The 27,134-nt window shown below is 35.9% G+C and overlaps 2 protein-coding genes across 3 annotated transcripts in view; one reads left to right on the top strand and one right to left on the bottom strand.

Annotated features, from left to right (window-relative positions):
* The window catches only part of CRIPT (CXXC repeat containing interactor of PDZ3 domain), a 91,857-nt gene extending 73,693 nt beyond the window's left edge, over positions 1-18,164 (bottom strand). Inside the window, exons 1-5 of one of the 2 annotated variants that reach the window (XR_003794846.1) lie at positions 18,072-18,164; positions 15,999-16,064; positions 15,187-15,241; positions 11,932-12,035; positions 11,526-11,614 (exon numbers count right to left, since the gene is read on the bottom strand). Coding sequence is in view for 1 of the 2 variants with exons in the window: in XM_029231584.1 (XP_029087417.1) it covers positions 11,550-11,614; positions 11,932-12,035; positions 15,187-15,241; positions 15,999-16,064; positions 18,072-18,087 (306 nt within the window). In the remaining variant the exon portion in view is untranslated. Of the gene's footprint in view, positions 1-10,705; positions 11,615-11,931; positions 12,036-15,186; positions 15,242-15,998; positions 16,065-18,071 lie in introns of those variants that run through there. The other variant, XM_029231584.1, reaches the window with a different exon arrangement.
* An 85-nt stretch (positions 18,165-18,249) lies between these two features.
* Positions 18,250-27,134, top strand: part of PIGF (phosphatidylinositol glycan anchor biosynthesis class F) — a 24,294-nt gene continuing 15,409 nt past the window's right edge. The window contains exons 1-5 of the mRNA XM_029231449.1: positions 18,250-18,424; positions 20,306-20,554; positions 21,715-21,806; positions 23,059-23,175; positions 25,949-26,057. Of these exons, the coding sequence (XP_029087282.1) occupies positions 20,327-20,554; positions 21,715-21,806; positions 23,059-23,175; positions 25,949-26,057 (546 nt within the window). The 5' untranslated portion in view covers positions 18,250-18,424; positions 20,306-20,326. The remainder of the gene's footprint in view (positions 18,425-20,305; positions 20,555-21,714; positions 21,807-23,058; positions 23,176-25,948; positions 26,058-27,134) is intronic.

Consider the following 27,134-nt stretch of genomic DNA (forward strand, 5'->3'; position numbering starts at 1 on the left):
AGGTAGGTTTATTCCTAGGTATTTTATTCTTTTTGTTGCAGTGGTAAATGGGAGTGTTTCCTTAATTTCTCTTTCAGATTTTTCGTTGTTAGTGTATAGGAGTGCAAGAGATTTCTGTGCAATAATTTTGTATCCTGTAACTTTACCAAATTCATTGATTACCTCTAGGAGTTTTCTGGTGGCATCTTTAGGATTCTCTATGTATAGTATCATGTCATCTGCAAACAGTGACAGTTTTACTTCTTCTTTTCTAATTTGTATTCCTTTTATTTCTTTTTCTTCTCTGATTGCTGAGGCTAGGACTTCCAAAACTATGTTGAATAATAGCGGTGAGAGTGGGCATCCTTGTCTTGTTCCTGATCCTACTGGAAATGGTTTCAGTTTTTTACCATTGAGAACGATGTTGGCTGTGGGTTTGTCATATGGCCTTTATTATGTTGAGTTAGGTTCCCTCTATGCCCACTTTCTGGAGAGTTTTTATCATAAATGGCTGTTGAATTTTGTCAAAAGCTTTTTCTGCATCTATTGAGATGATCATATTGTTTTTCTCCTTCAATTTGTTAATATGGTGTATCATATTGACTGATTTGCGTATACTGAAGAATCCTTGCATTCCTTGGATAAATCCCACTTGATCATGGTGTGTAATCCTTTAATGTATTGTTGGATTCTGCTTGCTAGTATTTTGTTGAGGATTTTTGCATCTATATACATCAGTGATATTGGTCTGTAATTTTCTTTTCTTTAGAATCTTTGTCTGGTTTTGGTATCAGGGTGATGGTGGCATAGACTGAGTTTGGGAGTGTTCCTTCTTCCACAATTTTTTGGAAGAGTTTGAGAAGGATGGGTGTTAGCTCTTCTCTAAATGTTTGATAGAATTCACCTGTGAAGCCACCTGGTCCTGGACTTTTGTTTGTTGGAAGTTTTATTTTTTTTGGCGGAGGGGGGGTACGCGGGCCTCTCACTGTTGTGGCCTCTCCCGTTGCGGAACACAGGCTCTGGACGTGCAGGCTCAGCGGCCATGGCTCACGGGCCTAGCCTCTCTGCGGCATGTGGGATCTGCCCAGCCCAGGGCACAAACCTGTGTCCCCTGCATTGGCAAGCAGACTCTCAACCACTGCACCACCAGGGAAGCCCTGTTGGAAGATTTTTAATCACAGTTTCAATTTCATGACTTGTGATTGGTCTGTTCATATTTTCTATTTCTTCCTGCTTCAGTCTTGGAAGGTTATACCTTTCTAAGAATTTGTCCATTTCTTCCAAGTTGTCCACTTTATTGGCATAGAGTTGCTTGTAGTAGTCTCTTAGGATGCTTTGTATTTCTGCGGTGTCTGTTGTAATTTCTCCTTTTTCATTTCGAATTTTATTGATTTGAGTCCTCTCTCTCTTTTTCTTGATGCGTCTAGCTAATGGTTTATCAATCTTGTTTACCTTCTCAAAGAACCAGCTCTTATTTTTATTGATCTTTGCTATTGTTTTCTTTGTTTCTATTTCATTTATTTCTGCTCTGATCTTTATGATTTCTTTCCTTCTGCTAACTTTGGGTTTTGTTTGTTCTTCTTTCTCTAGTCCCGTTAGGTGTAAGGTTAGATTATTTGAGATATTTGTTTCTTGAGGTAGGCTTGTATAGCTATAAACTTCCCTCTTAGAACTGCTTTTGCTGCATCCCATAGGTTCTGGATTGTCGTGTTTTCATTTTCAATTGTCTCTAGGTATTTTTTGATTTCCTCTTTAATTTCTTCAGTGATCTCTTGGTTATTTAGTAATGTAGTGTTTAGCCTCCATGTGTTTGTGTTTTTTACGTTTTTTTCCCCTGTAATTCATTTCTAATCTCACAGCGTTGTGATCAGAAAAGATGCTTGATACGATTTAAATTTTCTGAGGCTTGATTTGTGACCCAAGATGTGATCTATCCTGGAGAATGTTCCGTGCGCACTTGAGAAGAAAGTGTAATCTGCTGTTTTTGGATGGAATGTCCTATAAATATCAATTAAATCTGGTCTATTGTCATTTAAAGCTTCTGTTTCCTTACTTATTTTCCTTTTGCATGATCTGTCCATTGCTGTAAGTGAGGTGTTAAAGCCCCCCACTATTATTGTGTTACTGTCGATTCCTATTTTACAGCTGTTAGCAGTTGCCTTATGTATTGAGGTGCTCCTATGTTGGGTGCATATATATTTATAATTGTTATATCTTCTTCTTGGATTGATCCCTTGATCATTATGTAGTGTCCTTCCTTGTCTCTTATAACATTCTTTATTTTAAAGTCTAGTTTATCTGATATGAGTATTGCTACTCCAGCTTTCGTTTGATTTCCATTTGCATGGAATATCTTTTTCCACCCCCTCACTTTCAGTCTGTATGTGTCTCTAGGTCTGAAGTGGGTCTCTTGTACACAGCATATATATGGGTCTTGTTTTTGTATTCATTCAGCAAGCCTGGGTCTTTTGGTTGAAGCATTTAATCCATTCACGTTTAAGGTAATTATCAATATGTATACTCCTATGACCACTTTCTTAATTGTTTTGGGTTTGTTTTTGTAGGTCCTTTTCTTCTCATGTTTCCCACTTAGAGAAGTTCCTTTAGCATTTGTTGTATAGCTGGTTTGGTGGTGCTGAATTCGCTTAGCTTTTGCTTGTCTGTAAAGCTTTTGATTTCTCCATTGAATCTGAATGAGATCCTTGCAGGCTAGAGTAATCTTGGTTGTAGGTTCTTCCCTTTCATCACTTTAAGTATATCATGCCACTTCCTTCTGGCTTGTGGAGTTTCTGCTGAGAAATCAGCTGTTAACCTTACGGGAGTTCCCTTGTATGTTATTTGTCATTTTTCCCTTGCTGCTTTCAATAATTTTTCTTTGTCTTTAATTTTTGCCAATTTGTTTACTATGTGTCTCGGCGTGTTTCTCCTTGGTTTATCCTGTATGGGACTCTCTGCACTTCCTGGACTTGGGTGGCTATTTCCTTTCCCATGTTAGGGAAGTTTTTGACTATAATCTCTTCAAATATTTTCTCAGGTCCTTTCTCTCTCTCTTCTTCTTCTGGGACCCCTATAATGCGAATGTTGTTGCGTTTAATGTTGTCCCAGAGGTCTCTTAGGCTGTCTTCATTTCTTTTCTTTTTTTTTCTTTATTCTGTTCTGCAGCAGTGAATTTCACCATTCTGTCTTCCAGGTCACTTATCTGTTCTTCTGCCTCAGTTATTCTGCTATTGATTCCTTCTAGTGTATTTTTCATTTCAGTTATTGTATTGTTCATCTCTGTTTGTTCTTTAATTCTTCTAGGTTTTGTTAAACATTTCTTGCATCTTCTCGATCTTTGCCTCCATTCTTTTTCCAAGGTCCTGGATCATCTTCACTATCATTATTCTCAATTCTTTTTCTGGAAGGTTTCCTATCTCCACTTCATTTAGTTGTTTTTCTGGGCTTTTATCTTGTTCCTTCATCTGGTACATAGCCCTCTGCCTTTACATCTTGTCTTTCTGTGAATGTGGTTTTTGTTCCACACGCTGCAGGATTGTAGTTCTTCTTGCTTCTGCTGTCTGCCCTCTGGTGGATGAGGCTATCTAAGAGGCTTGTCTGCTTGTTTCATGAATTAGTGCAAAAAGTGCGTAAAATCTTTCACTAGAACACTTCTGTCAATTTTTGTTTTATGTATTTTGAAGCTATATCGTTAGCAGTATATAACTTAGAATTGTTTTATCTTCTTGGAAACTTGAACTTTTTATCAGTATGTAATGGTCTTTCTTCCCTCTAGTAATGCTTTTTGCCTTAAGACTTACTTTTTCTACATTAATATAGCCACACCAGTTTTATTTTAGTTAGTGTCTGCCTGATATACTTTCCCATCCTTTTACTATAAACACACTTAAGCATTTGGCTGGAACTTTAAAAAAAAAGTGACAATATTTGTTTAACTGGAAAATTTAGTATATTCACATCAGCTGTGAATAGAGATATTTGAATTGATTGCCTTCATCTTACTTTGTCCCTTCTAAATGCCTTCCCCCCCACCCCCTCCTTTTTTGACTTCTTTTGGATTAATATATTTTCTCTCATTCCATATAATACCTCTGGTTTGCAAAATATGCTCTTTATTTTATTCTTTGTTATTTAAGAAATTTTAACATGTATTTTTTAACTTGACAAGTTGAAAGTTTGTCAATATCTTTTTCTTCTTAAGTACTTAACCTGATCAACTATATTTTAATATTTCCTAGTATTTTAGTTCTTATGAACTCCACAAATTAGATATTATCTTGTTACATAATCAATGTTTGTCTACAGTTACCTGCATATTTACCATTTTCTGGGACTGATCATTCTTTCTTACATTTCATTCATTTTTGAGCTCATTTTCTTCTTCCTGAAGTATGCCTTTGGAATGTCCTCTACTGAGGATCTGCTGGTTTAAACTCGCTTGCCTAAAAAAAGTCTCTTTCATTCCTGTTCTTAAAAAACTATTTATTATAAAAAAAGTTTAAACATGTCTCTTTTGGATGTAGGTCAGACCTTTTGCCTCTACCTCTCATGTCTCAATTTCTACTTCATATTTTCTATCTCTGGATCTTTGTGCTAAAGTCTCTGGAGAGATTTTAATTTTCTTCCCCTGGTCCTCCCAGGGCTAAGGCCATAAGAACGTATTCCTACTGCCTTTTTGTGTATAAGTGGGGTTTTAAAGTAAATCCACTGAAATCATTGCCTTGTAGGGCTCCATGCTTAATGCACATGTCTCTTATCTAACCTTCCCACCTTGCTCAAGTCCAAGGCTTTGTCTTCCATGCACGTGATGCTTTAAGATGTAGGCTTTAGGCACTGCGAGATTGGAAGATATTCTTGAAGGCAAGTACTGGCTTTGGTGCTAGTTTACACTTTGGACTTGCACTTTCCCTTTGTTTCTGGCCTCTGAGGATCATCATCACTTTCTCGCCAGTTTAATCAACTCTATATTTTAAAATCATACATATGTACAAATTTTATATACTTATATGCATATGTATATATGTAAATATTTTCCAGGATTTTTATTGTATGGTTAAGTTTCTCTGGATATCTTGTTCACAATGTTGTTGGAGATTTACGTCCATCTATTTGATCTTCAAGTTGCTAAAACTGCAAATCTTTTAGCATGATGGAAAATTAAAAACCAAGAAAAAACACCATTGCCCTCTGGTGGAGAACCAATACTATTACAACATCTAAATGAGACCCACTGTGACTCAACTTCTGATTTCCTCATTTAGTCAACAAGGCTGTCAAATCTTATATCAGGTCTTTCAAATCTGTCCCTTCATTTCGATTCTCCTAGTATCACCTTAGTCTAGTTCCTATTCTTTTTTTTTTTTTGCTAGAATTGTTGTTTTTGAACCAGTCTCTCTCTTTATATTCTTTCAATATATTTTCTTTGTGTCTATCATCACCCCTTACTTTTACAATTTTACATTAATTTGATGGGTTGTTTATCAAGTTCTTGCTTATGAGCAAAAAAGTTGGAACCAATAACAGTAGTCTGATTAGGGATGTGAATGTATTATAGATCCAATAAATGTTAGCTGATTCGAAACAAGTATTTACTACCATTTATTCACTTACCAAATTTATCTGGGAGGCAGCACATGCACAAAAGTTCCCAAACTTTTTTTCTGTAGTAACAGACTAATGAATGACATTTACATGTATAATTCTCCTACTTGCTTAGATTTTTTAAAAACTTAAAACTATTTTTAATTACAAAACACATGACTAGTATTAAAAAATTCAGAGTTCTGGGGACCTCCCTGGCAGTCCAGTGGTTAAAGACTCCACGCTTCCACTGCAGGGGGCTCGGGTTTGATCCCTGGTCCAGGAACTAAGAGCCTGCATGCCACTTGGTGCAACCAAAAGTTAAAAAAAAAAAAAAAAAAAAAAAAAAAAGAAAAATCAGAGTTCTGCAAATAATGATGCTGGAGGCCTGGGATCTCACTGTGGAAGAAGGTACAAATATGGAATGGGTAAAGACAAGGAAGAACCCTGTGGGGTTGGATTGGAAATGGAGATATCAGAAAAACTGGTGATTTTTAATATATGTTTCCTAGTTCTTTCTGTTGAAGGGGCCTAGAAACAATGACACCCAGCAGGCCCAGATCTTAGTTTCTAAACACCATTCTCTACTAAAAGAAACTAAGGATCTTTGAAGAAATAGCTGATTCCAGGGATAGGGTGGAGGGAAAAAAACAAGATAAACTTGGAACATTTTGTGCTGAAAAGTAAGAAATTTCTCAAAGAATGATAAAAACATGTCAAGAAGACCCAGAAGCCAGCCTAAAAGGTCTCCCACTGGCCAAATATGGGGCAATTTGACATTAAAACAAATGAGAGTAACAGACTGAATAAGATAGGAATTTATGAGTTCATACTAATATAAGTGAGAAAGAGAAGTCTTTTCCTTACAGTAGAATGCCAACTAGTAAATGTAGAAGGAGTGACAGAATTGGAAAACCACAATTTGGCAGCCATCAGAGTAGCAATTAACTCAGCCAAGAAACATCACTGGATGCTAAACTTAGTGTATGAAAATTTGCTGAGAAACAGAATATTTACAGTCTCTAAGTATCTCCCCACAAAATGCTTGTTAATTTAAAAGAAAAAATTAAGAATCTTTACAGCAGAAAGATCTAACAGATACCACCTAAAACAAGTGATCAAAATTAACAGCTTGTGATGGGACAACTGGTATCAGGATATGATGCACTGAAAAGGACACAGCATCACTTCTATGATATTCCTGTCAAAAATGCATAATCTCAATCTAATCATAAACAAACATCAGAAAACGTCAAATTAAGGGACACTATAAAATAACTGGTATATGTTTTTCATGACCTTGACATTTTTGAAAGACAGGTTGAAGAACTGTTCCAGACAGAAGGAGACTAGAGACTTGACAACTAAATGTAATGTGTTATCCTGGACTGGATCCTAGACTATTTTTTCCCCCCAACAAAGGCCATTACTGGAACAACTAGTGAAATATGGAAAATATTAGATAATGTATTATATTAATGCTAATTTTCTGATTTTGATAATTGTGCTGTGGTTATGGAAGAAAATATCCCTGTTCTTAGAAAATACACACTTAAATATTTGGGGTAAAGAGGAATTATCTGTAACTAACACTCAAATGGTCAGAAAAAAAGCACTTATTCTATACTCATGATAAATAGATAAAGGGAAACCTTTTCCTTAGAGCAGAATGACAATTAATTAATACAGAAAGAATAATGTGTTAGAAAAATCAATTTTGTAAACAGCACAGTAAAAATTTATTCAGACAAGAATTATCAAAAGATGCTAAATCTAGGAGGGGAAAGTTTGATGAGGAACAGAGTATCAATCAACCTGGTCTCAAGCTTTCTCCTCACAAATTATCTAATCACAAAAGAAAAAAATGGGAACTATACAGTGGAGAAACTGGACAACTTCTTACCCAAGTGATCAAATTAACATCACCAATAATAGGCAATGGGACATTCTGGAAGTCTGGATGTGACCCTGGGAGGACATATCACTCATAGTATTTCAGCCCATATTGCATAACCCAAATCTAAACATAAGGAAGAATCAGAAAAACCCAAAAAGAAGGATCATCTATACTTTAACTGTCCTGTATTCTTCAAATAAATCAATACTATAAAAGATAAAAAAAGGCTGAAGAACTGGTCCAGATTAGAGTCATGATAATCTAACATATGATTCTGGACTACACCCTGTAGCTGAAAACAAAAATTACCAATGGAACAGCAAATTAAATTGGAATAGGGACTATAGATTAGATGAAAGTATTATATCAATATTAAATTCCTGAATTGGATAACCAAACTTAGTATGTTTGTTCTTGTGAAGTACATATGTAGTATTAAAGGGTATGATGTCTGCAGCGTATTCATCATGTGATCAAGACCAAAAACATGTAACAAGAGATAGAGAGAAAATGGTAAATAGGAGAAACATTAAGAAGTTGAAATGCAGAACAATGTATATATTTCTTCTGCTTGAAATTCTCAAAAAATATATATACATATCTGTATGTAAATATATATTTCTAAGATACTAAAATTATTAGTACTCTCCTGTTCCCCCAGCTAAGGGAACTAGAAGCTAAAAAGTATTAGGTAGTTGGCATGAGGCTGTAAAGGGTTGTCTTTCTTTTCTCAACCCTTAGTTCCACCCCAAAGAGAAAAACAGTACTAGTAGCTTTCAGATGTCTTCTATCTGTATATATAAACTTCTGGACATATATGTAATTCCTGTACCACTTTGATGGCTGCATATTTTAATGAATGAATGAACTTAAGAAGTGTTCTTGTTGGAATTTAAGTTGTTTCTGACATATACACATATTAAATACAATCTGAGATTTTTAAAAAATTTTTAAAAATTTTTTTTAATTTACTCTAATAAAAGCTATGTTTGATCTTAATCCTGTCATATTAATGTTATCTATTCTGTTTTTATGTCTTCTTTTTAAAAACTACTTTATGTTCATGTTTTATTTTGGGAATTTCTTCCTCATTTAATAACTTCTTCTATTCAATTTATGGGAGTCATATTGTTATTTCAGCAATATGAAGGTTTATAATACTTAAACTATTCTGAGGTATAATACTGACAAATATCTTCATAGGAGAACCTCAGTCTGGCTGTTGGATCATTTACAGAAGAAGGCTAGTCAAGGCATGAATATGAAATATGAGTTGGGGAAGTCCAGATCCCAGCTGATACACGAGAAATGTAGTTTCCCAAAGTTGACCAACCCAGCTGTTGATGGATCTGGGTCACTCTCTTAACCAGGTCCTATTATGGGTCCCTTGTATTGATTTTAGTTTAAAATCCCCAATTAAAGCATGAGAAGATACTTCCTGCCCTCAGAGCTGTTGTTATTTATTATATTTTGCATTACCCTTATGATTTTTCTGGGTAAGAATAAGAATGTATCCTAGGGAAAAAAACCTTATAGATAAATTAAACAGTTAAAACTTTAAATACTTTCCATAGTATTTTAAAACAAATAAAAATGTGATATCTATACCATATATATCATCATGTTACCCTATTCTTCCATTTTATAGTGTTATGTATCTATATTGCACTTGGCAATAAGGAATACTTTTTTGGTGTTCCACAGTAAGCTGCAGGTTTCAAAAGCAGAAGTCCTGTACCTCTGAAGGCAGCATAAGAAAAATCTTTGTCTGAAACCTCAAAGTGAATACAGAGCCCAGAAATAAACCCACACACCTACGGTCAATTAATCTTCAACAAAGGAGGCAAGAATATACAATGGAAAAAAGACGGTCTCTTCAGCAAGTGGTGTTGGGAAAGTTGGATAGCCACAGGTAAATCAATGAAGTTAGAACACACCCTCTCATCATACACAAAAATAAACTCAAAATGGCTTAAACACTTAAATATAAAATATGATACTATAAAACTCCTAGAAGAGAACATAGGCAAAACATTCTGTGACATAAATCGTACCAATGTTTTCTAAGGTCAGTCTCCCAAAACAATAGAAATAAAAGCAAAAATAAACAAACGGTACCTAATCAAACTTACAAGCTTTTGTACAACAAAGGAAACCATAAACAAAATTAAAAGGACAACCTACAGACTCGGAGAGAATACAAATGACATGACCAACAAGGGCTTAATTTCCAAAACGTACAAACAGCTTATATAACTCCATAACCAAAAAACAAACAACCCAATCAAAAAATGGGCAGAAACCCTAAAAAGACATTTCTCCAAAGAAAACACACAGATAGCCAACAGTCACAAGAAAAGGTGCTCAACATCACTAATTATTAGAGAAATGCAAATCAAAACTATGATGAAGTACCACCTCACACCGGTCAGAATGGCCATCATTTAAAAAGTCTACAAATAACAAATGCTGGAGAGAATGTGGAGAAAAGGCAACCCTCCTACACTGTTGGTGGGAATGTAAGTTGGTGCAGCCACTATGGAAAACAATATAAAGGTTCCTCAAAAAACTAAAAATTGAACTATTATATGATCTAGCAATTCCACTCCTGGGCATATATCCAGACAAAACTACAATTCAAAAAGATACATGCACCCCATGCTCATAGCAGCACTATTCACAATAGCCAAGACATGGAAACAACTTAAATGTCCATTGACAGATGAATGGATAAAAACGATGTGGTACATATATACAATGGAATATTACTCAGCCACAAAAAAGAATGAAATAATGCCATTTGCAGCAACATGGATGGACTTAGAGATTATCATACTAAGAGAAATAAATCAGAAAGAGAAAGACAAATACCATATATCACTCATATGTAGAATCTAAAATATGACACAAACGAGCCTATCTAAGAAACAGAAACAATGTGGGTGGGGTGGGGAGGGCAATGGATTGGGATTTTGGGGTTAGCAGATGCAAACCATTATATATAGAATGGATAAACAACAAGGTCCTACTGCATAGCACAGGGAACTGCATTCAATATCTTGTGATAAACCATAAAGGAAAAGAATTTTTAAAAGAAGGTATATATATGTATAACTGAATCACTTTGTTGTACAGCAGAAATTAACACAACATTGTAAATCAACTTTACTTCAATTAAAAAGAAAAAGAAACCTCAAAGTAGTCTTTCAGCAGTCTATATTATATATATATATTAAAAAAAAAGAGTCAAAATGCTTGCTTAGTCTATTTATTTTTGGTGGGGGAAGGAGAAGAGGAGGAGGTTAAAAAGAAGTTTGGTTTCTGCTTCAAAGCGCTTTCCCAAGGAATGGTGATTCATTCGTTACACATCATCATGGATGCACACTGTTCTCCTGGCTTTCATGATGGTCTGAATTCAAGGTAATATGTGTAATGTGTGTTTTTCTGAAATCCAGTGTATTCATTTGGATTTGTGTGGAGTGTTCCTTGCATTCCCATTCTCATATGAAAGGTATTGGCACTTTGGCTTCAAGAACAAATAAAAAATAACATAAATACAACTTTTGTTTGATTTGGGCCTGGGCTAATTACTTAAGGAACTATTTAGCAATAATGATCTCAGATATTTAAATGCCTTATGAAGCTGCAATTAATTAAGGGACTGCTGATCCTAAGAACTATGCAACCAAAAGGGAATGAGGGAAAAATTCCAAATCTGGATGCCAAGTTCAAAGCCAAATATCAATAACCTCCTTCTCACACTTTTGCAATATCTATAAAGTAGAGGGAAAGGATAATAAAAATTACATGAGTAATGATAAATAAAAAGTGCATACAGAACTGGGAAAATATTTTTCGTTAAATTTGTCACTTATCCCAGTTCAGATGTTTGTAAGGAAAATAAAAACTTAAGGCAAAAACTAGTTACACTGCTGCTGTTCAGAACTTCTTGAGAGCACAAAAATGAATACCAATCTACTTCCCTGGTTTAAACTTGTCTTAAGACATGTTATTTTGTAACTTTAACATCTATATTATGCCTTGAAAATTCAAGCAAAAAGTAAAATCATACGGAAAGCCAGAAACTTCAATACATCTAGACAGACGTTTGCTTGTAGTTTTTGGTATCCAAAACCTTTTTTCCACACATAGAGCAGATGCCTAAAACAAACAAACAAAAAACTCATGTAAGTAATCAAATCTTAATAACAACTAATAATACTAATCTACTAGCTAACAAATACAAATGATTTGGCTTATTTAAGTCACTCCTGAAGCTTAAAACATAATTTAACAGCATCAGAAAAGAAAAAAAGAATATATACTTTTAACTATGACAAGTTCTAAGTTTATTTTGCCTTAGAAAAAAAAGCATTTGACTAATTTATGAAGGGCTACTCCTTCACTATGTTATCCAAATCAGTATCAAAAGAAGTAGGTTTGATATGAATTCAAAAATGGTATTAAAGGAAACTTACCCTTTTTGTAGGCACAGCCCTGGCAGTAATGAGAACCTGGCTGGTGCACAGAACTTTTACAAATTCTGCAAGTGGAGAACTTATTCTTTCCATATGGATCAAATCTAGAGATTTTTTTTTAAAGAAAGAAAAATGTACAATACAATAGAAATACTCTTAAATAACCTCACTTAAGTAACAAATGTGATTAATTCATGCTCTCTGTTCCCTCTATCAAGTTCTACAATTGATAGGCATAGCACTCTTCTAACTGGCTACTCTCTTAATATGTCTCCACACTTCTGCCCCTTCCATGTAAGCTGTATGCTTGTAAAGAGTCAGCTGTATGTAATCCCAAACCTGTTTATAACAGTTGTATTTGTCAATCTATTCATGTGATATAATATTAAGGAAACTCATGTAATGAGAGTACACAAAGAGTGATTGATTATATTAAAAACTAAACGAATACTTTAGGATGACCAGGTAAGTGTGAATCATTAAAACTGCTATGGAATTAGGCATGGGTAAGAAAACTTAAAAATTGAGGAAAAATCCTAAGTGGAAGGACTTGGCACCTTACAAGTGTCAGTTCTTGCTCTACCTTAAAGATACTGGAAATATATATTCTGGTTATGATTAATGTAAGGAAAATTATAAAGTAGACTCATATTCAAAAAGCCTTGTCTCAATGCCAAATGACTGATGAAAGCATGTACAGTTATGTGCTTTGACTTAAAATAAGGTATGTGTATCTTTTAATGATTGCCCACTTTAACTGACATTTTCAATTAACTGATGCAATCCCTTTGGATAAAAAAGTTTCTACTAAAAAAAATGTGACCTTACAGTGACTGGAGGGCAAAATAACTTTAGAGGAAATACTTCCATTAAATTGGCAATAACTTTTTGTAACCGTACTCATATACTGAATACCAACACTGTCCTAGACCTGGTTTCTTCTCTTGGGTATGATACAACAGCTCATTTTTAAAGGTTAATTTTTCCAAATCCAAAAGAATGTCACTTTACTTCCCACAAGAGAAGTTAAGAGTGGACACTATTCTTCCTTTTAATAATAAGCTCAATTTGTTTGGACCTACATGTCTAGAGATTGCTTTTTCTTAAAACCATATTTTATTCTAAAATGTACATTTTAATGTCTCAGAAATCTTACGTACACTTTCCAAAGTGAGGTACTTAAAATACCCAAAAGTAATAGCTACTTATTAATGACACTGAAGTAAGTTTGGGAGCATAAAGGAACTGGAAGTACCTAAAACTATACACTCTGTAAAACATAACAACTTGGTCAATAATAACTGCGTGGTCTTAGAAGACATCGATAAGTCAGTCAACAATACATAATGTGACAATGCATTGAAGTTTAAGTCTATCATGCTATTTTATACCCATTATTTAATAAGCACCTTTATGTGTTGGGCACTTTACGTATTAAAAGCCTTATTATTATTATTAAATACCAAAGATGAACTTGACAAAGCCTCTGCCCTCATCAAGCTGACATTCTAGTGAGAGGAGACAGATAATAAGAAAACAACCACACTTTTAAGATAGTAATACCTGCTGTAGAGAAAATTCAGAGAGGATACTGTGGTGGACATGAGGGGAAGGAAGGAAGACATTAGTTTAGGTGCTGGTTAGGGACCCTCTCTGAGGAGATGACATTTCAGCTAAGACCCAAGTAACAAGAAAGAGCCAGCTATGTTAAGCTCTTAGCGATGCATTCTAGGAAGAGGGAGTAGTAAGCACAAACCTCTTCCAATGGGAGTGGGCTTGGCATATCTGATGCAGGAGTTGGCACAATAGGAAGTCAAAGAGGCAGGAGGGGCCAGATCACAGAGGACCCTGTAAGAACATGGTATGGGACCTAGCTTTTATTCAATGTAAAATGAAAACCAATGCAAGGTTTTGAGCAAAGGAGTTACATGCCCTTTAAAGGACCACCCTGGTTATTATGAGAACTAACTATAGGGAACCAGAGAGGAAACAGGGAGACAGAAAGTTATTACAATACCCAAGTAAGAAACTGTGATGGTTTAGAAGAGGGTAATAGCAGTGAGATGAACAGAAGCAGGTGTATTCAGGCTACATTTTGGTAGTAGAGCCAAAGAGCTCGCTGGTGGATATGGGAAGTGAGGGAAATTAAGAAATCAGTTAGGGATTCCAGTTTTGCACAGCTAGATTGGACCATAGAGCAATGATGAGAAGACTATGAGTCGACTGAAGGAAAAAGAGGTTGCCTGTCAGACATCAAATTGGAAAAGTCAAGGAGGCAACTGGATATATGTTTGGAGCTCAGAAAAGTCAGGACTGAGATATACATGTGGAATTCATTAACATACACTTTGAATTTAAAGCCATTGGACTAAAGTCACTTGAGGAGAGATCATAAATTTATAAATAGAAAAAAAAAAAGTCTAGGATTGAGACCAGGAGCACTCAATTGAGAAGGAACAGTTAGTGAGTTAAGAGGAAAGGAGAGTGTGGTATCTCAAAGCGAAGAGAATAAAGTGTTGCAAAAAAGAGAGTTTTCGAAAGTTTAAATAAGGTAAGAACAGAGAAGTAGCCATCAGTTTTAAAGATCACGTGTGATCTTGACAAGAGTAGGTTTAGGAGTGTGGTGGAGCTGGAGGCCTAATTACAGCGGCTGAAGGAGTAAATAGAACTTAAGGACACTGAGAAAGTACTATCTAGATAAGGGTTTTGAAAACTTTTTCTGTAAAAGGAAGCAAGGAAATGGGACGGCAGCTGGAAGGATTCATGGAATTTTTAAGACTGGATATAATAGAGTATGGTGTCAAAAATTGTTTTTATGGTGGGAGACATTTTTATCCCTATTCCTAGGTTAAAAAGTAGTGTTCAGAAAAGTTTAGAACTGGTTTAACTTGCTTAAGGTTACAGAGCTAGACAGTAACAAAATCTAGATTCAAATTTAGGTCTGACTCCAGCGCTCATGACCTGTCCACATTTCTCTGCGGCCTCTGATTTGCAGGAAAATTAAGAACTAGAAAAAATAAGTCACGCTTTCTGGTGAAATTATAAAAATAATGTATGATATCTTTATATATTGATACAGTGAAAATGAACAGGGTGAAATCAGCAGGTTATAACAGACAGCTTGGTTATGCATGCTTGGAACTATCTAACTATGTTTTATCACAACAGAATGAGGCAAAACAAATTCACTCCAATACACTTAATATTAAAAAGAGTGGAAATTAATGACTGCTTTATAGATGCTCTTATACCTACCTTGCTTTTTTTGAGGTCAAAGCTTTATTTTCATTCAGCTTTCTTCCACCACTTTCTGCATTGAAATATACATGCATTTCAGTGTGTTATGTCTACACATTTCACACATTAACACATACATGAAACATTTAACAATTAGTTAGAAAGTTCATTTTGTGACCTCCTACCAACAGACTAGCCTATATCAAAATTTTAAAAAATTTCATTTAGTAGCCAGGTTTCAAAGACACTACTTAAAAAAAAAACACACAATTATTTACTAGGAAAATAAAAATTTGGATAAAAGGCAATCATTTTATTTCTCAAACTCAAAGTAGGACTTTAGGAATGGATCTATATTTACATATATCTAATATAAAATCTAGATGCCGCTACTTTGGTGCCATTAATCTTGAATACAGTAAAAATGTTTCTTTTTCTTCCCTTTGAAAACATCTTCACTGTATTTAATGATTATGAAAGTGAAAACATTTAAATAATTTGTTCAAGAATATAAAAATCAGGTGAGGAGAGGGGGCTTTCAATACTAACTCTAATTAAGCTGAATCAAATCAATTACTGTGATATACTCATTGCTTAAAAATCATTTAAATATTTTGCTATCTCCTGCCTATCAAATTAGGAACCCTGACATGTCACTGAGAGAACTAAATAGAAAAGATATTAAATTGTTGGGGTATCTAGTATTCCTTAATGTTTAACAGATAAAATACATTGTACACATAACATATCATTTTACAAATAATGTAAAAGTGAAAACATTATTCACAGAAGTATCTGATTCAGTTTCCATGTTCTAAAAGGAAAAATACCTGTGGTATTCCTTGCACCATCTTTCCATGTATCTGGAGTGATAACAGTACCAAGTTTCTTTTCACCTGTTAGAACAAGACAGTAAAAGTAAGGGAGATTAGTGTTTACTATTTAATAAATACACTACATTGTGCCTGAAGTTCACAGTGGCGTCACCAGTCATATCATGTACAAGCCTGTTAATGCTGGGGTCAGGGCCAGTGAACTGAGACTTAAGATATTAACTGTGGGCAATGGAGAGCTGACTCTTCAGTAAAATTTGTGGATAATAGTATGGCTTATAATAGGCTTCCTCTGTACATGGATCCTTTAAACAAATCTGACAAATCTATTCTTTCCATAAATATTTACTAAGCATCTCTGATGTATAAGCCACTGTACAAAGTACAGATAAAAATAAAACAAATGAGATAAAGCTCTAGATTTCAAGGAATTTATAGCACACTGATTTCTCTAATAGTAGTCCTTAACCTGAGTTTCACAGGTAGACCTTAGGAAATATATGAACAAGATTAAATTGTACACAAACCTTTTGTATATCCATTTTTTAATAAACTATGTTAAGTCTACAGCTTTCATCACATTCTCAAAGGGCTCAGAGAACCAAAAAAAAAAAAAAAGTTAAGAATTATTCAACTAAAATATAAGCTGGAAAGTAAATAGTATGACAATTGAGAGCTCAAGTACTAGGAGAAATTCCATGGAGGAAGAAATAATCTTGGCTAGGGAAATCCAGTGAAGCTTTGTGGGGAAGGCAATTGAGAGGATTAGTGGCAATGAGACTGTGAAGAAAGAGGAGAAGAGAAGATGAAGGTAAACTGAATAAGGGACACATCCTGGGGAAAGGCATTGAAAACTCAGGGTACATACGGGCAAAATATTGTTTGGTTTGGCTGAAGTGAAAAGGGTAAGGCTTAGTGAAAATGCAGTTAAAAAGGTAAGCTGAGGCCTCACTGAGGAGGGTCCTCCTGAATGCCAGGCTCCAAATATAGAAATCCCAAATTATTCTCTGCACCCTGAGAATTTATTAAAGTAACCATCCATGGTCATTCTTTCACTTAATATAAAAACTGTGATTCAAACTCAAGGGCATCTATGTTCAAAGTTTTATATACTATAGGGATATAAACAAAGTGGATCACATTAATTAGACAATTATCAGGATAAGAGGACTTGAAACTGTCACAGAAGAGTCAGACATACCTAGCTGTAGGAAAAAGGGATTTGGGGATATGACAGCTCTTTTAAAACACATAACCAGTTTGTGAGATCAAAATATCATAAGATATTTTCTAAATCTCAAGGGTTGGCATTAGAATCACTGGATGGCAACTATAGGGAGGAAAGACTTTTCTAAAAGCCAATGAAATCTACACAGACTGCTTTGAAGGTGGTGAGATTCTCCTACCCCTGTGCCTCAATCCTCTATGCATTCATGCAAAGAGCATTTAAGCCATTGGATGGGATATTGACTTAGGTTTGTTAGATAACATACAGGACACCCAGTTAGATTTAAATTTCATATAAACAATGAATACTTTTTTTTTTTTTTTTTAGTAAAGAATGTCCTAAAAGTGCGTGCTTTGGGACAAAGCACTTACTGTAGTGAGGAGCAGCAAACAGAGCCAAGTCTCAAACATTGCATAGGACATACTTACACTAAAAATTATTTGTTGTTTTCCTGAAATTCAAATTTAACTGGGCGTCCGGTACTTTTATTTACTAAATCCATCAACTCCAGATGCTGTGGAAGTGACTTTTAAGATCCATTCCAACCCGGCGGGTCTGTGAAGGGAGGAAGCCCGTCACGAAGCAGTTGATGGGAAGCAACGGGGTTGATGGGAAGCAACGGAAATAAACAGAGGTGCAAAACTGAGACCACTCTGAATGCAAATACAGGACGATACGGTCGTTGGGGAGGGCAGGAATGGTCAAAGGGCAGTATAGGAGGACAGAGACTAGAATCAAGGACCTGTGGCCGAAGGAAAAACAAGGAAAGCGCAAAGTTCCCGGGGAACTCCAGTTAGGTTCTCCCAGCCTCCTTCTCCCGCAGAAGAGTCTCCTTAACTCACATTTTTCGCACACCATCTTTCCGCGACGATTCCCTCAGCCGCAGGACGAGCGGCAGCTAGAAGAAGTTAACAATACAGCCAGGGAAGCACTCCCCTTCCGGGTTACGAAAATACACTTCCGGCCCTTCCGCCCTCCGCCCCGCCTATCCAACACCTGGAAAGCCGCGGGAGGAATAAACGCGAGTGGGGAGGCGGGGCTGCCTTCTTGGCCCGCCTCTCCACTCCTGCGATTGGCTGTGAGGCCTTGGGCCTCCTCCCCACAGGCCTGCGCCTGCGCGAGGCACAGGGCCCGAGTTACACCTGATGGTGGGAGGTAGAAACTCTCCGTTCTCTTCCGCGGGCGGGAGAGTTAGGTAAGCCCAGCCGGAGGCTCGGGGTGCGCGAGCCTCCCGGCGCTGCAAGCCACTTCCGCCAGCTGCCCAACTGGCCGGGAATATCTGCCCCCGGCCGGGCCGTGCCTGCCGGCCCGCGCCTACCGGTCCCTCCAGCGCCGCCCTTCCTGCGTGACCCAGGGGCTGCGCTGATGGACTGGCCTCTTTCGGATCCGACATTCTGTGTCTGTCCCTTCTTTTCTCTTGGTCTCCACGCTTGTGCTCTTTGATTATGCTTCTCAATTCGTCCCTCGTTGCCTACACTCCCGTCGGCTGAGGCTTGGGCAGAGTTCGGAGCGACCCAGTTTGGGATGGAACTGAAGGTTAAGGTCCCTCGATTCCCGCGAAGGCTCCTCTAGGAGCCGCTCAGAAGAGCCTTCTCTCCCGCTGCAAGGCTTGAGGACTCGGGCCAGGTCAGACCGTGGAGGCCGGGGCGCTGGCCACCCGAGGAAGCACCTGACGAGAGTCCTCCTGGGCTCGCCAGGGCCCAACACAGGGCTGGTTTCTCAGGAGGGGCAACACTGGACCAACTTTTCATTCGTTCGTTCATTCATTCAGTCATTCAGCAAGCATCCGACTTTGGGTACCATTCACTGTCTTAGGTCCAGATCTGCTTCAGTCAGTTGCGATTCTGAGGGTGGCCCAGAAAAATATCTGAAGGTTTGTCTATTGAGAGACTATATTCTGGATTCCCTTCCCAGCCCCTCAGCTGAGGCTAGGACCTGTGAGAAACATTTCCTTTCTTTCTTGCCATGCATTCTTTTCTCGACCCCCTAGTGCGTATCTTTGTATCAAAGAGGCTAGGTTTTGAAATGGCTTTAGCACTTGGGAGCTTGGGACCTTGGAGTGTTTCCTAATCTGTTTTACCCTGTTTCCTTATCCGTAAAGTGTTTGCCTTGTAAAAATACAGTGTGAATTAAACGAGAGTGTTATTATAAGGCGTGGATTCGCCCCTTTGCCCCAGTGGGCGCTCTGTGTGTGTCTATAAAATATACACATATATATATATTTTTTTTTTCCTGGAATATTAACCACAGTGTAACATGTGGACTACTACTTTAATAAAGTCCTTACTTAACATTAGTCAATACTATGTATAAGCTATCTGTTAGGTAATTTGTAAATACATACATATATAAAATAACGTGTTTTATATATATATATATATATAGAGAGAGAGAGAGAGAGAGAGAGAGAGAGAGTGAGAGAGTGAGAGAGAACGTAAATATTTTTCCACCTTCCATTCATGCTCTGCTTTTGGTTGGAATCTGGCATGTGTAACTGACATTGTCATTTTGGTATTTTTGCAGTACTGGGACTCCTTAGTTTAGCATAATGTTCTTTGAAGCTTCTTGGTAACACTGGCCACCATTCCAGTGTGTACCTGGTGTTACTTGGCATTTGTTGGAAAATGTGAACTACTGTGATGTTAGACAAGGGTCGATAATGATAAAAATGCCAACAGTTCAGCCAAATTTTATTATGGGGTTTCTAGAAAGCATAGCTTATATTTCCAACAGGGCAAATCATTAACACATGCTGTTTGTTTTCACCTCTGATTTTGGCAAAAAGAAAAAAACCGAATTGCTTAATTAGTCCTTGCACATGACAGTTTTACAGAAACTAGACACAAATATTTAAGAAATTAGTAAATTTGTCCTTTTTCAGGCTCTGTGAGCTGTTTATACTATATTAGTCTATTAGTTTTTACATATATGCATCTTCCTATATTCTGACACTGTGACATTATTGCCCATAGAAAATTGACTTTGGCTCATGGCTTGTTTTTAGACGTTGGAGCATTTAGGACAATGGAAAAAGTCATTATTGCCTATGCTCTTTTCTTAATTTGTTTTTCATTAGATAGCCACTCAAGAAAACACCATGAAAGATACTGACATCAAGAGACTACTGTATGTCCATCTATTATGCATATTTTCAATTATCCTAAGCATCTTCATTCCATCATTCTTCTTGGAGAACTTCTCAGTACTGGAAACACACTTGACATGGTTGTGCATCTGTTCTGTTTCTGTAACTGCCGTCAATTTAGTATTGTATTTAGTAGTGAAACCAAATGCATCTTCTAAAAGAAGTTCATTATCATACAAGGTAAGACTTATTTCTTGACAACTGATTTTTAGATGTAGGTAATGTTTTTATTACTGGATGAATAAAGTATTAGTCAAGTACTTATTGGGTTATTTACAGTGAATAAAGAAGCTGATTTTTTTTTTTTCTAGTCAGTAGCCTATTGCTTGCTGGAAGACTGTCTACAATGTTTGATAGATTCTTGCCATGTATTAATTGGATATCATAGCATTGTGAACCTATATAGTCATGTTTCATGTCATCATTGAAGATAAATATATCTTCAGTATAGCAATATATATAAATATAGCAATCACACCTTTAAATCTTATTTTATAAGACATTTCAGTTTATTTTCATTCATCTTTTTCATTTCTGAAAGACAATGGGTTTTTCATAAATTACAAAATAAGCTCTTGTTTCAAGCTTGGCCTTCCTTGACTAAATAGCAGTTGAAGTTTTCAGACATTGGAATCTATTTTCTGGAATATTCACTACAGTGTAACACTTGACTATTATTTAAATTAATAAAGTCCTCACTTAACATTATTCAGTACTATGTGTATGTTCTTTATTAGGTAATTTAAAACACATTTACTGCCCTATGATTTAAAACACTCATTGTGTGTTTTATTATTAGATCTTCTTGAGCTCGAACTCAAGTAGGTCCCACACACTGATTTGCAGACATGCAGGTCTTTTTTTATGTGGATCATATGATTTGGGGAATTACTTAATATTGTGCTTTTTTTTGGTCCAGTTTTCCTAGGAATTTTGTTTTAAAATGAAAAAATATTATTATAATCATTATTTTCTATAAATATTTTGTGTATCATCACACAAGAAGGACTGTGTTTGTGTTTTTTTGTATCCTAGCACACTTATTGGTAAATATTTCATAAATACTGATTAACAACATAGTTCAATACTTAGCATAGAAACAAAAACATTTTCTGATTCTGCTGTTGGTTAGGTGAGTGGAACATGGGGATCGATTTTTGTCTTGTGGCTTTTTTACAGTGCTGTGCAAAGAACATGTGATCTGACTTCAGGAGCAGATCCAAAGAATATTCAGCTGTATCACACGTTATAGGGCTAAGTTGTATTTGTAGATAAAATCAAATCATTTGCTGTCCTTTAGTCATTCTCTTGATTCTTTAAGTTATTCATTTCTTTTTTAGGTAACCAGATTTTTGAAATGCTGTATCTACTTTCTTATGTCTTGTTTCGCCTTTCATGTAATTTTTGTTCTATATGGAGCACCACTAATAGAGTAAGTCTGAAATTTTTTACCTTAAGCCAACTATATTTTAAAACAGTCGTTTATTAAACCAAGTGCTAATTCTATTGGTGATTAGAGAAAAAACATGATGTGTTTAATCAGTGGATCACGGAAGGATACTGACATCATTGCCCTTGGTAGTGTTATTTTTTTAAAAGACAATGGAATAACTTAATTCATTAAATGCTCCTATTACGTAGCCTTTTGTCATGCAATTGATTAAAGGGGGAGGTAGATGAGAAACTGTCATATACCAATAGGTGTGTGGCCCTTAGAACCTCTAAGGAAACTGACTATAATGATACATATAAATTAGTTATAAATAGTAAATGTGATTCTGAAGTGCTTGAAAAGAGTTTGTTTTCTTAAGAAAAGTCAATAGATTCTTGTATTTAATTATGTAGAAGCTAATGTTTATAGTTTAAAGGTAAAATTTAACTCAACACCTTTTCAAAACTGAACAGTTTTGAATTAGTGAAAGCCAAATTCATTAATATGTCTTATATAATGTTCCATTATAGTTTGGGAAAGTTCAGTTTAGCAGTGATAAATGATCATGTTGAAATGAGTGATGCAATACATACACACACACACACACACACACACACACACACAGCTATATGTATAGTTTTACATATATATATATATATATATATACCTGGTTATATATACACATACTAGATTAACAGGTAATTATATTCTAGAGTGGGGAGGACAAGACCTTTGTAATGGGAAATGATAAGTTCTCTGTAATCCATTTTAGAGTAGAATGAATGTCTGGAGCAGTGGTTCTCCAATTGTGGTTCTAAAACCAACAACATCATTATTTTATCGAAATGCAAATTCTCAGGCCTTAGTCAGAAACAAATTTACCTAGTTCTCCAAGTGGCTCCGATATAAGCTAAATTTGAACCACGAATTGCAGAGAAAGTTCCAGAGACTATTGAGGAAAAAATTAATGATCTAGAAATGGGTTTTCTTGCAATGGTCAGTCTCAGTATCGTATGGCATTTAACACTTCTGAACTCTATCATCAAAGACAAATATTTGCTAGATTGTTTTTTATAGCTTGCATTTTGGTAGTAACATTTTTTATAGTCATGGTTTTGGTAAGACTCATGTTACCTTTCTAAGTGTAAGAAAATAGTTTTATACCAAATCTATTTAAGTAAAAAAGATTGTGCGTGTGTGTATATGCACCTTTAACACTTCAGAAAAAATTAATACAGTGTTTTTTTTCTAGGTTGGCGTTGGAAACATTTTTACTCGCAGTTACTTTGTCCACTTTTACTACTGTACCTTGTTTATGTTTGTTAGGACCAAACTTCAAAGCATGGCTAAGAGTTTTCAGTAGAAATGGGTAAGTTTGAATTTTATATTCTAGTGATGTTTGAAATTTTTTAAAAAATTAATGAGGTACTTTTCTATTCATGGCAGCTTGCTGATTGTTCCTTGCGTGTTTCTCAGCACTGTATGGTTCTCAGTGATGCTGTAAGGGCCCACTGCAGCTGGGGACTGGGGCCAGGGAAGGGTGGCATGCACTTGAGGGAGACCCAAGCAGGCAGAATTATGGGCCTCTCCCTCCATGTTAGCAAGATCAGTTCTGCTTTTTTTTTTTTGTATGGTAGAATTCCACTTAGTTTTTGCTTGATAAAAGGTTTCTGTTACCAAAAGAAAACTCTGAAAACCCCTCCTTGGGGATAATTTATCACTGTGATAAAATTGCTACAGATCAAATTGCTTCCATACATCTTATAATGTAGAATTGGGGTTCACCATATAAAAATGTTTATTGGAACAGCTATAGTTTCTTGTTCAGCCTCTTTTGTGATGAGACCTCTGAGTGCAGGTTTCACAGGATTTTTTTTTTTCTTTTTCTGCGGTACGCGGGCCTCTCACTGCTGTGGCCTCTCCCGTTGCGGAGCACAGGCTCTGGACACGCAGGCTCAGCGGCCATGGCTCACGGGCCTAGCCACTCCACGGCAAGTGGGATCCTCCCGGACCGGGGCACGAACTCGTGTCCCCTGCATTGGCAGGCGGACTCTCAACCACTGCGCCACCAGGGAAGCCCTTTACAGGATTTTATTCCCTTAGCAGCTGTATGTATTTTCAGCATCGTTAAGTTAAAATTTTCGCTTCTTGAAAGGCAGTGAAATCATTTGTATCAGAAATGGTTGAGTTATAACTAAGAAAACTAGAAAGTTATTTGGTGCCCATGGTTTTGTCTTGTTTTTCACCCAGCAGCAAAAACTTCTTGAGCCCTTAACTCTGTGCTCTATGTTATGCAAACTCTGTGTGGAGTCTGTGGTATTAGCTGTGCTTCTCTCCATGAGGATCTTGGACATTCAAGGGGCAAGGATGAGATGAACAAAAACATAAGACGAAGTTTGTGTAACTCAAACAATGGAGTTTTAGGAACTCAGCAGGGTAGGAGACCACTGAAGAATGAGCTGGATGGGGGGATGATCTATGAAGGACTTGGATCAGGAGTAAGAGATTTGCTAAGACTAAGTGGGAAGGGGAGATACCCCACGCTATGGGATGAATAAAACTATAGAAACTGAAATGAACATGGTATTTTTGTGTGATTTGGAAGAGAACAGCCCAAGTGGAGCAGAGGATGCTTGCTGAGTAGCTAGGCTCCATAAATTACTGACTTTTTCCTTTTGAAATGTTTGTTTGTTCCCCTTCAGAACCATCTTCTAGTGTTCATAAAGTCTCAAGAAAACAAGTGTCACACTGAACACTTTTTCCCACATTGTTACCATAGTATCCCAAATGGCATTAATTTCTTTTAGTATTTTAGTTTGACATTTTTAAACAGTGAAAATCAGTTGAAACCTTATTGGTTTGGATTGGTGATTTATCCAGCTTTGAATTCTGTTTCTGATAATAGCATTAATGGTGTACTTGGGGGAGATACCGTCATTTGATTCTATAGTCAGTTCTGCTATAAGATGGCATATGCATTCCTAAAAATCCTTGCATTATGCAAAACTGGGCAATAAGAAACACAGAACTTATGAGAAAAATGGGATGGGGCATAACACTCAAACTTCGTCAGTAACACATTAAAAAATGTAGGAACTTAATAAAAATGGCAGGACAGTTTAATACATGTTAAATGGTTAAGAATTGCATAAATATTTTAATAAATATGGCACTTTTCCTTGGACAAAACCTGAAACTTGCTTTTGGAAGTAGATGTGGGAAGGGTTGCCTCTTGTAAGTTATTATGAAGGAGGGTTGTTGGAAAGCTAAGACAGATGTGGAAGGTGTGGCTCATATACGTGAGGGGAACTGAGATAGCTGGGAGATGGGTTTTTAAACGGTATTGAGATATAATTCAAACACCATGTATGCCACCTATATAAAGTGTGCAATTCAATAGTTTTTATTATATTCACAGATATGTACAACAATCATTACAGTCAGTTTTAGAATATTTTCATCACCTCACAAAGAAACTCCATGTCCTTTACCTGCCACTTCCTTGTTCCCCCTCCCCTAGCCCTAAGCAACCACTAATCTATTTACTGTCTGTAGATTTGCATATTTTGGACATTTCATAAAAATGGAATCATATATGTGATCTTTTGTGATTGCTTCCTTTGGACAATAGAATACTAGTAAAACTGTTAACAAGGGAAAACACACAGCAAAACTGGATTTATAAAATGGTGCATTTGAGTTTTGTTTTGAAGGATATATACATATATGTGTGTATATATGCAGATGTGCATATATCATTCTAAACAAAATTGTGTGTTTATTTGTGTATGTATAAAATATTTCTGGAAGGATATGTAATAAGCTGGTGATAGCAGTTGTTTCCGGGAAAAGGAATCAGAGTTGATGATAAGGGTGAGAGGAGGACTTAGCTTTCATTGCAGACACTCTTTTGTATTGTTTGATTTTCACTATGTGCATATATTACCTTTCCAGCTGAAAAACACATATCTTCTTACCAATTGATTGTTAATGATTCATGGCAAATATTTGTGTCAATTTGCGATGCTTATTTTAAATGAACAACATATATATATATGTATAGTGTTAATTTATGCTGTTTGTTTGATTCCCCAGCAGCTAAGATATATACCACCAATAATTTATATATTTGTGTTTTATAGGGTTACATCCATTTGGGAGAATAGTCTCCAGATCACTACAGTTTCTAGTTTTCTAGGAACATGGCTTGGAGCCTTTCCTATTCCACTCGATTGGGGAAGACCATGGCAGGTTGGTTTCAACTCTTTAAAGCAACAAAGTAGATGATTGTACAGTGATGGTAAAACTGATGAAGCTAACGAGTATGTATATTTAAATTGTTTTATCGTTCAGTTAAGTAGGGATGCCAATTCCCTCTGTTACTGTAATCTGGGTGATTTATTAGGGCCTGTCTCAGCGCCACAGGCATCCAGATCAGCCTGTTTCTATCTTCTAACACTATTTTTTTCTACATGTATAGGTGAATAAACAAGCTTGGTTTGAGAATATGTATAGGAGTTTAAGAGCCTAGAAGTTTCAGGAATTCCCTATTTTTAACTTTGATATACATTGCCTTTGTAGTCTTAGATTCGTATTTTCTTAGCTTGATTGATAGCCAAATTGAATGTTGATTTTGAGATTTTTTTTTCTTAAAGCATATAGCAAAGTAGGTTTTGAAATAGGGGCTTGTGATATTAGAGGAAGCTCATAAACATCAGGTTTTTTGTTTTCCATGACAATAGGATATAGCTAATAAGCTAGGGGAAACACTATAAGTGTTCTTTTTATCACCATTTTACAGATGAGGAAACATACCTAGAGGACATGTAATATTCCAAGGTCACTGAGCTAGTGATGGATACATCTTTGTTGTAATTTTTAATGGCTTCATAGTAAACCTTTATATAGTTATTCCAAAATTTATTTTAAAAATTCACTATTGATCATTTAGTACTATTTTTACTATTATAAACAGTGCTATGATAAACATCTTTGAATCTATATCTTAATGGATTTTTCCAAATATTAAGATGATTTCTCCCAAATCAATTGTGGTATTAAAAAATAAATATACTTTCTTTTTCCAACATGAAGAGAATTTTCCTCTGATCACAAAGAGAGTATATATTTATTTAGAAAATTTAAGCTATACTAATAATTATAAAAAGTAAGTAAAAATTATCAAATAGCCAGCCACCCAGAGACAACTCCCATTTGTGTTTCGGTGGTAATCTTTGCAGCTCTCTCTTCATGTGTGTAACTATTCATAATACACATTTTATTTATTTATTTATTTATTTATTTATTTATTTATTTATTTATTTATTT

The sequence above is a fragment of the Monodon monoceros genome, unplaced genomic scaffold, assembly GCF_005190385.1.
Source record: "Monodon monoceros isolate NGI ecotype Baffin Bay Population unplaced genomic scaffold, NGI_Narwhal_1 Super_Scaffold_19, whole genome shotgun sequence".
In the NCBI taxonomy this organism is placed as follows: Eukaryota; Metazoa; Chordata; class Mammalia; order Artiodactyla; family Monodontidae; genus Monodon; species Monodon monoceros.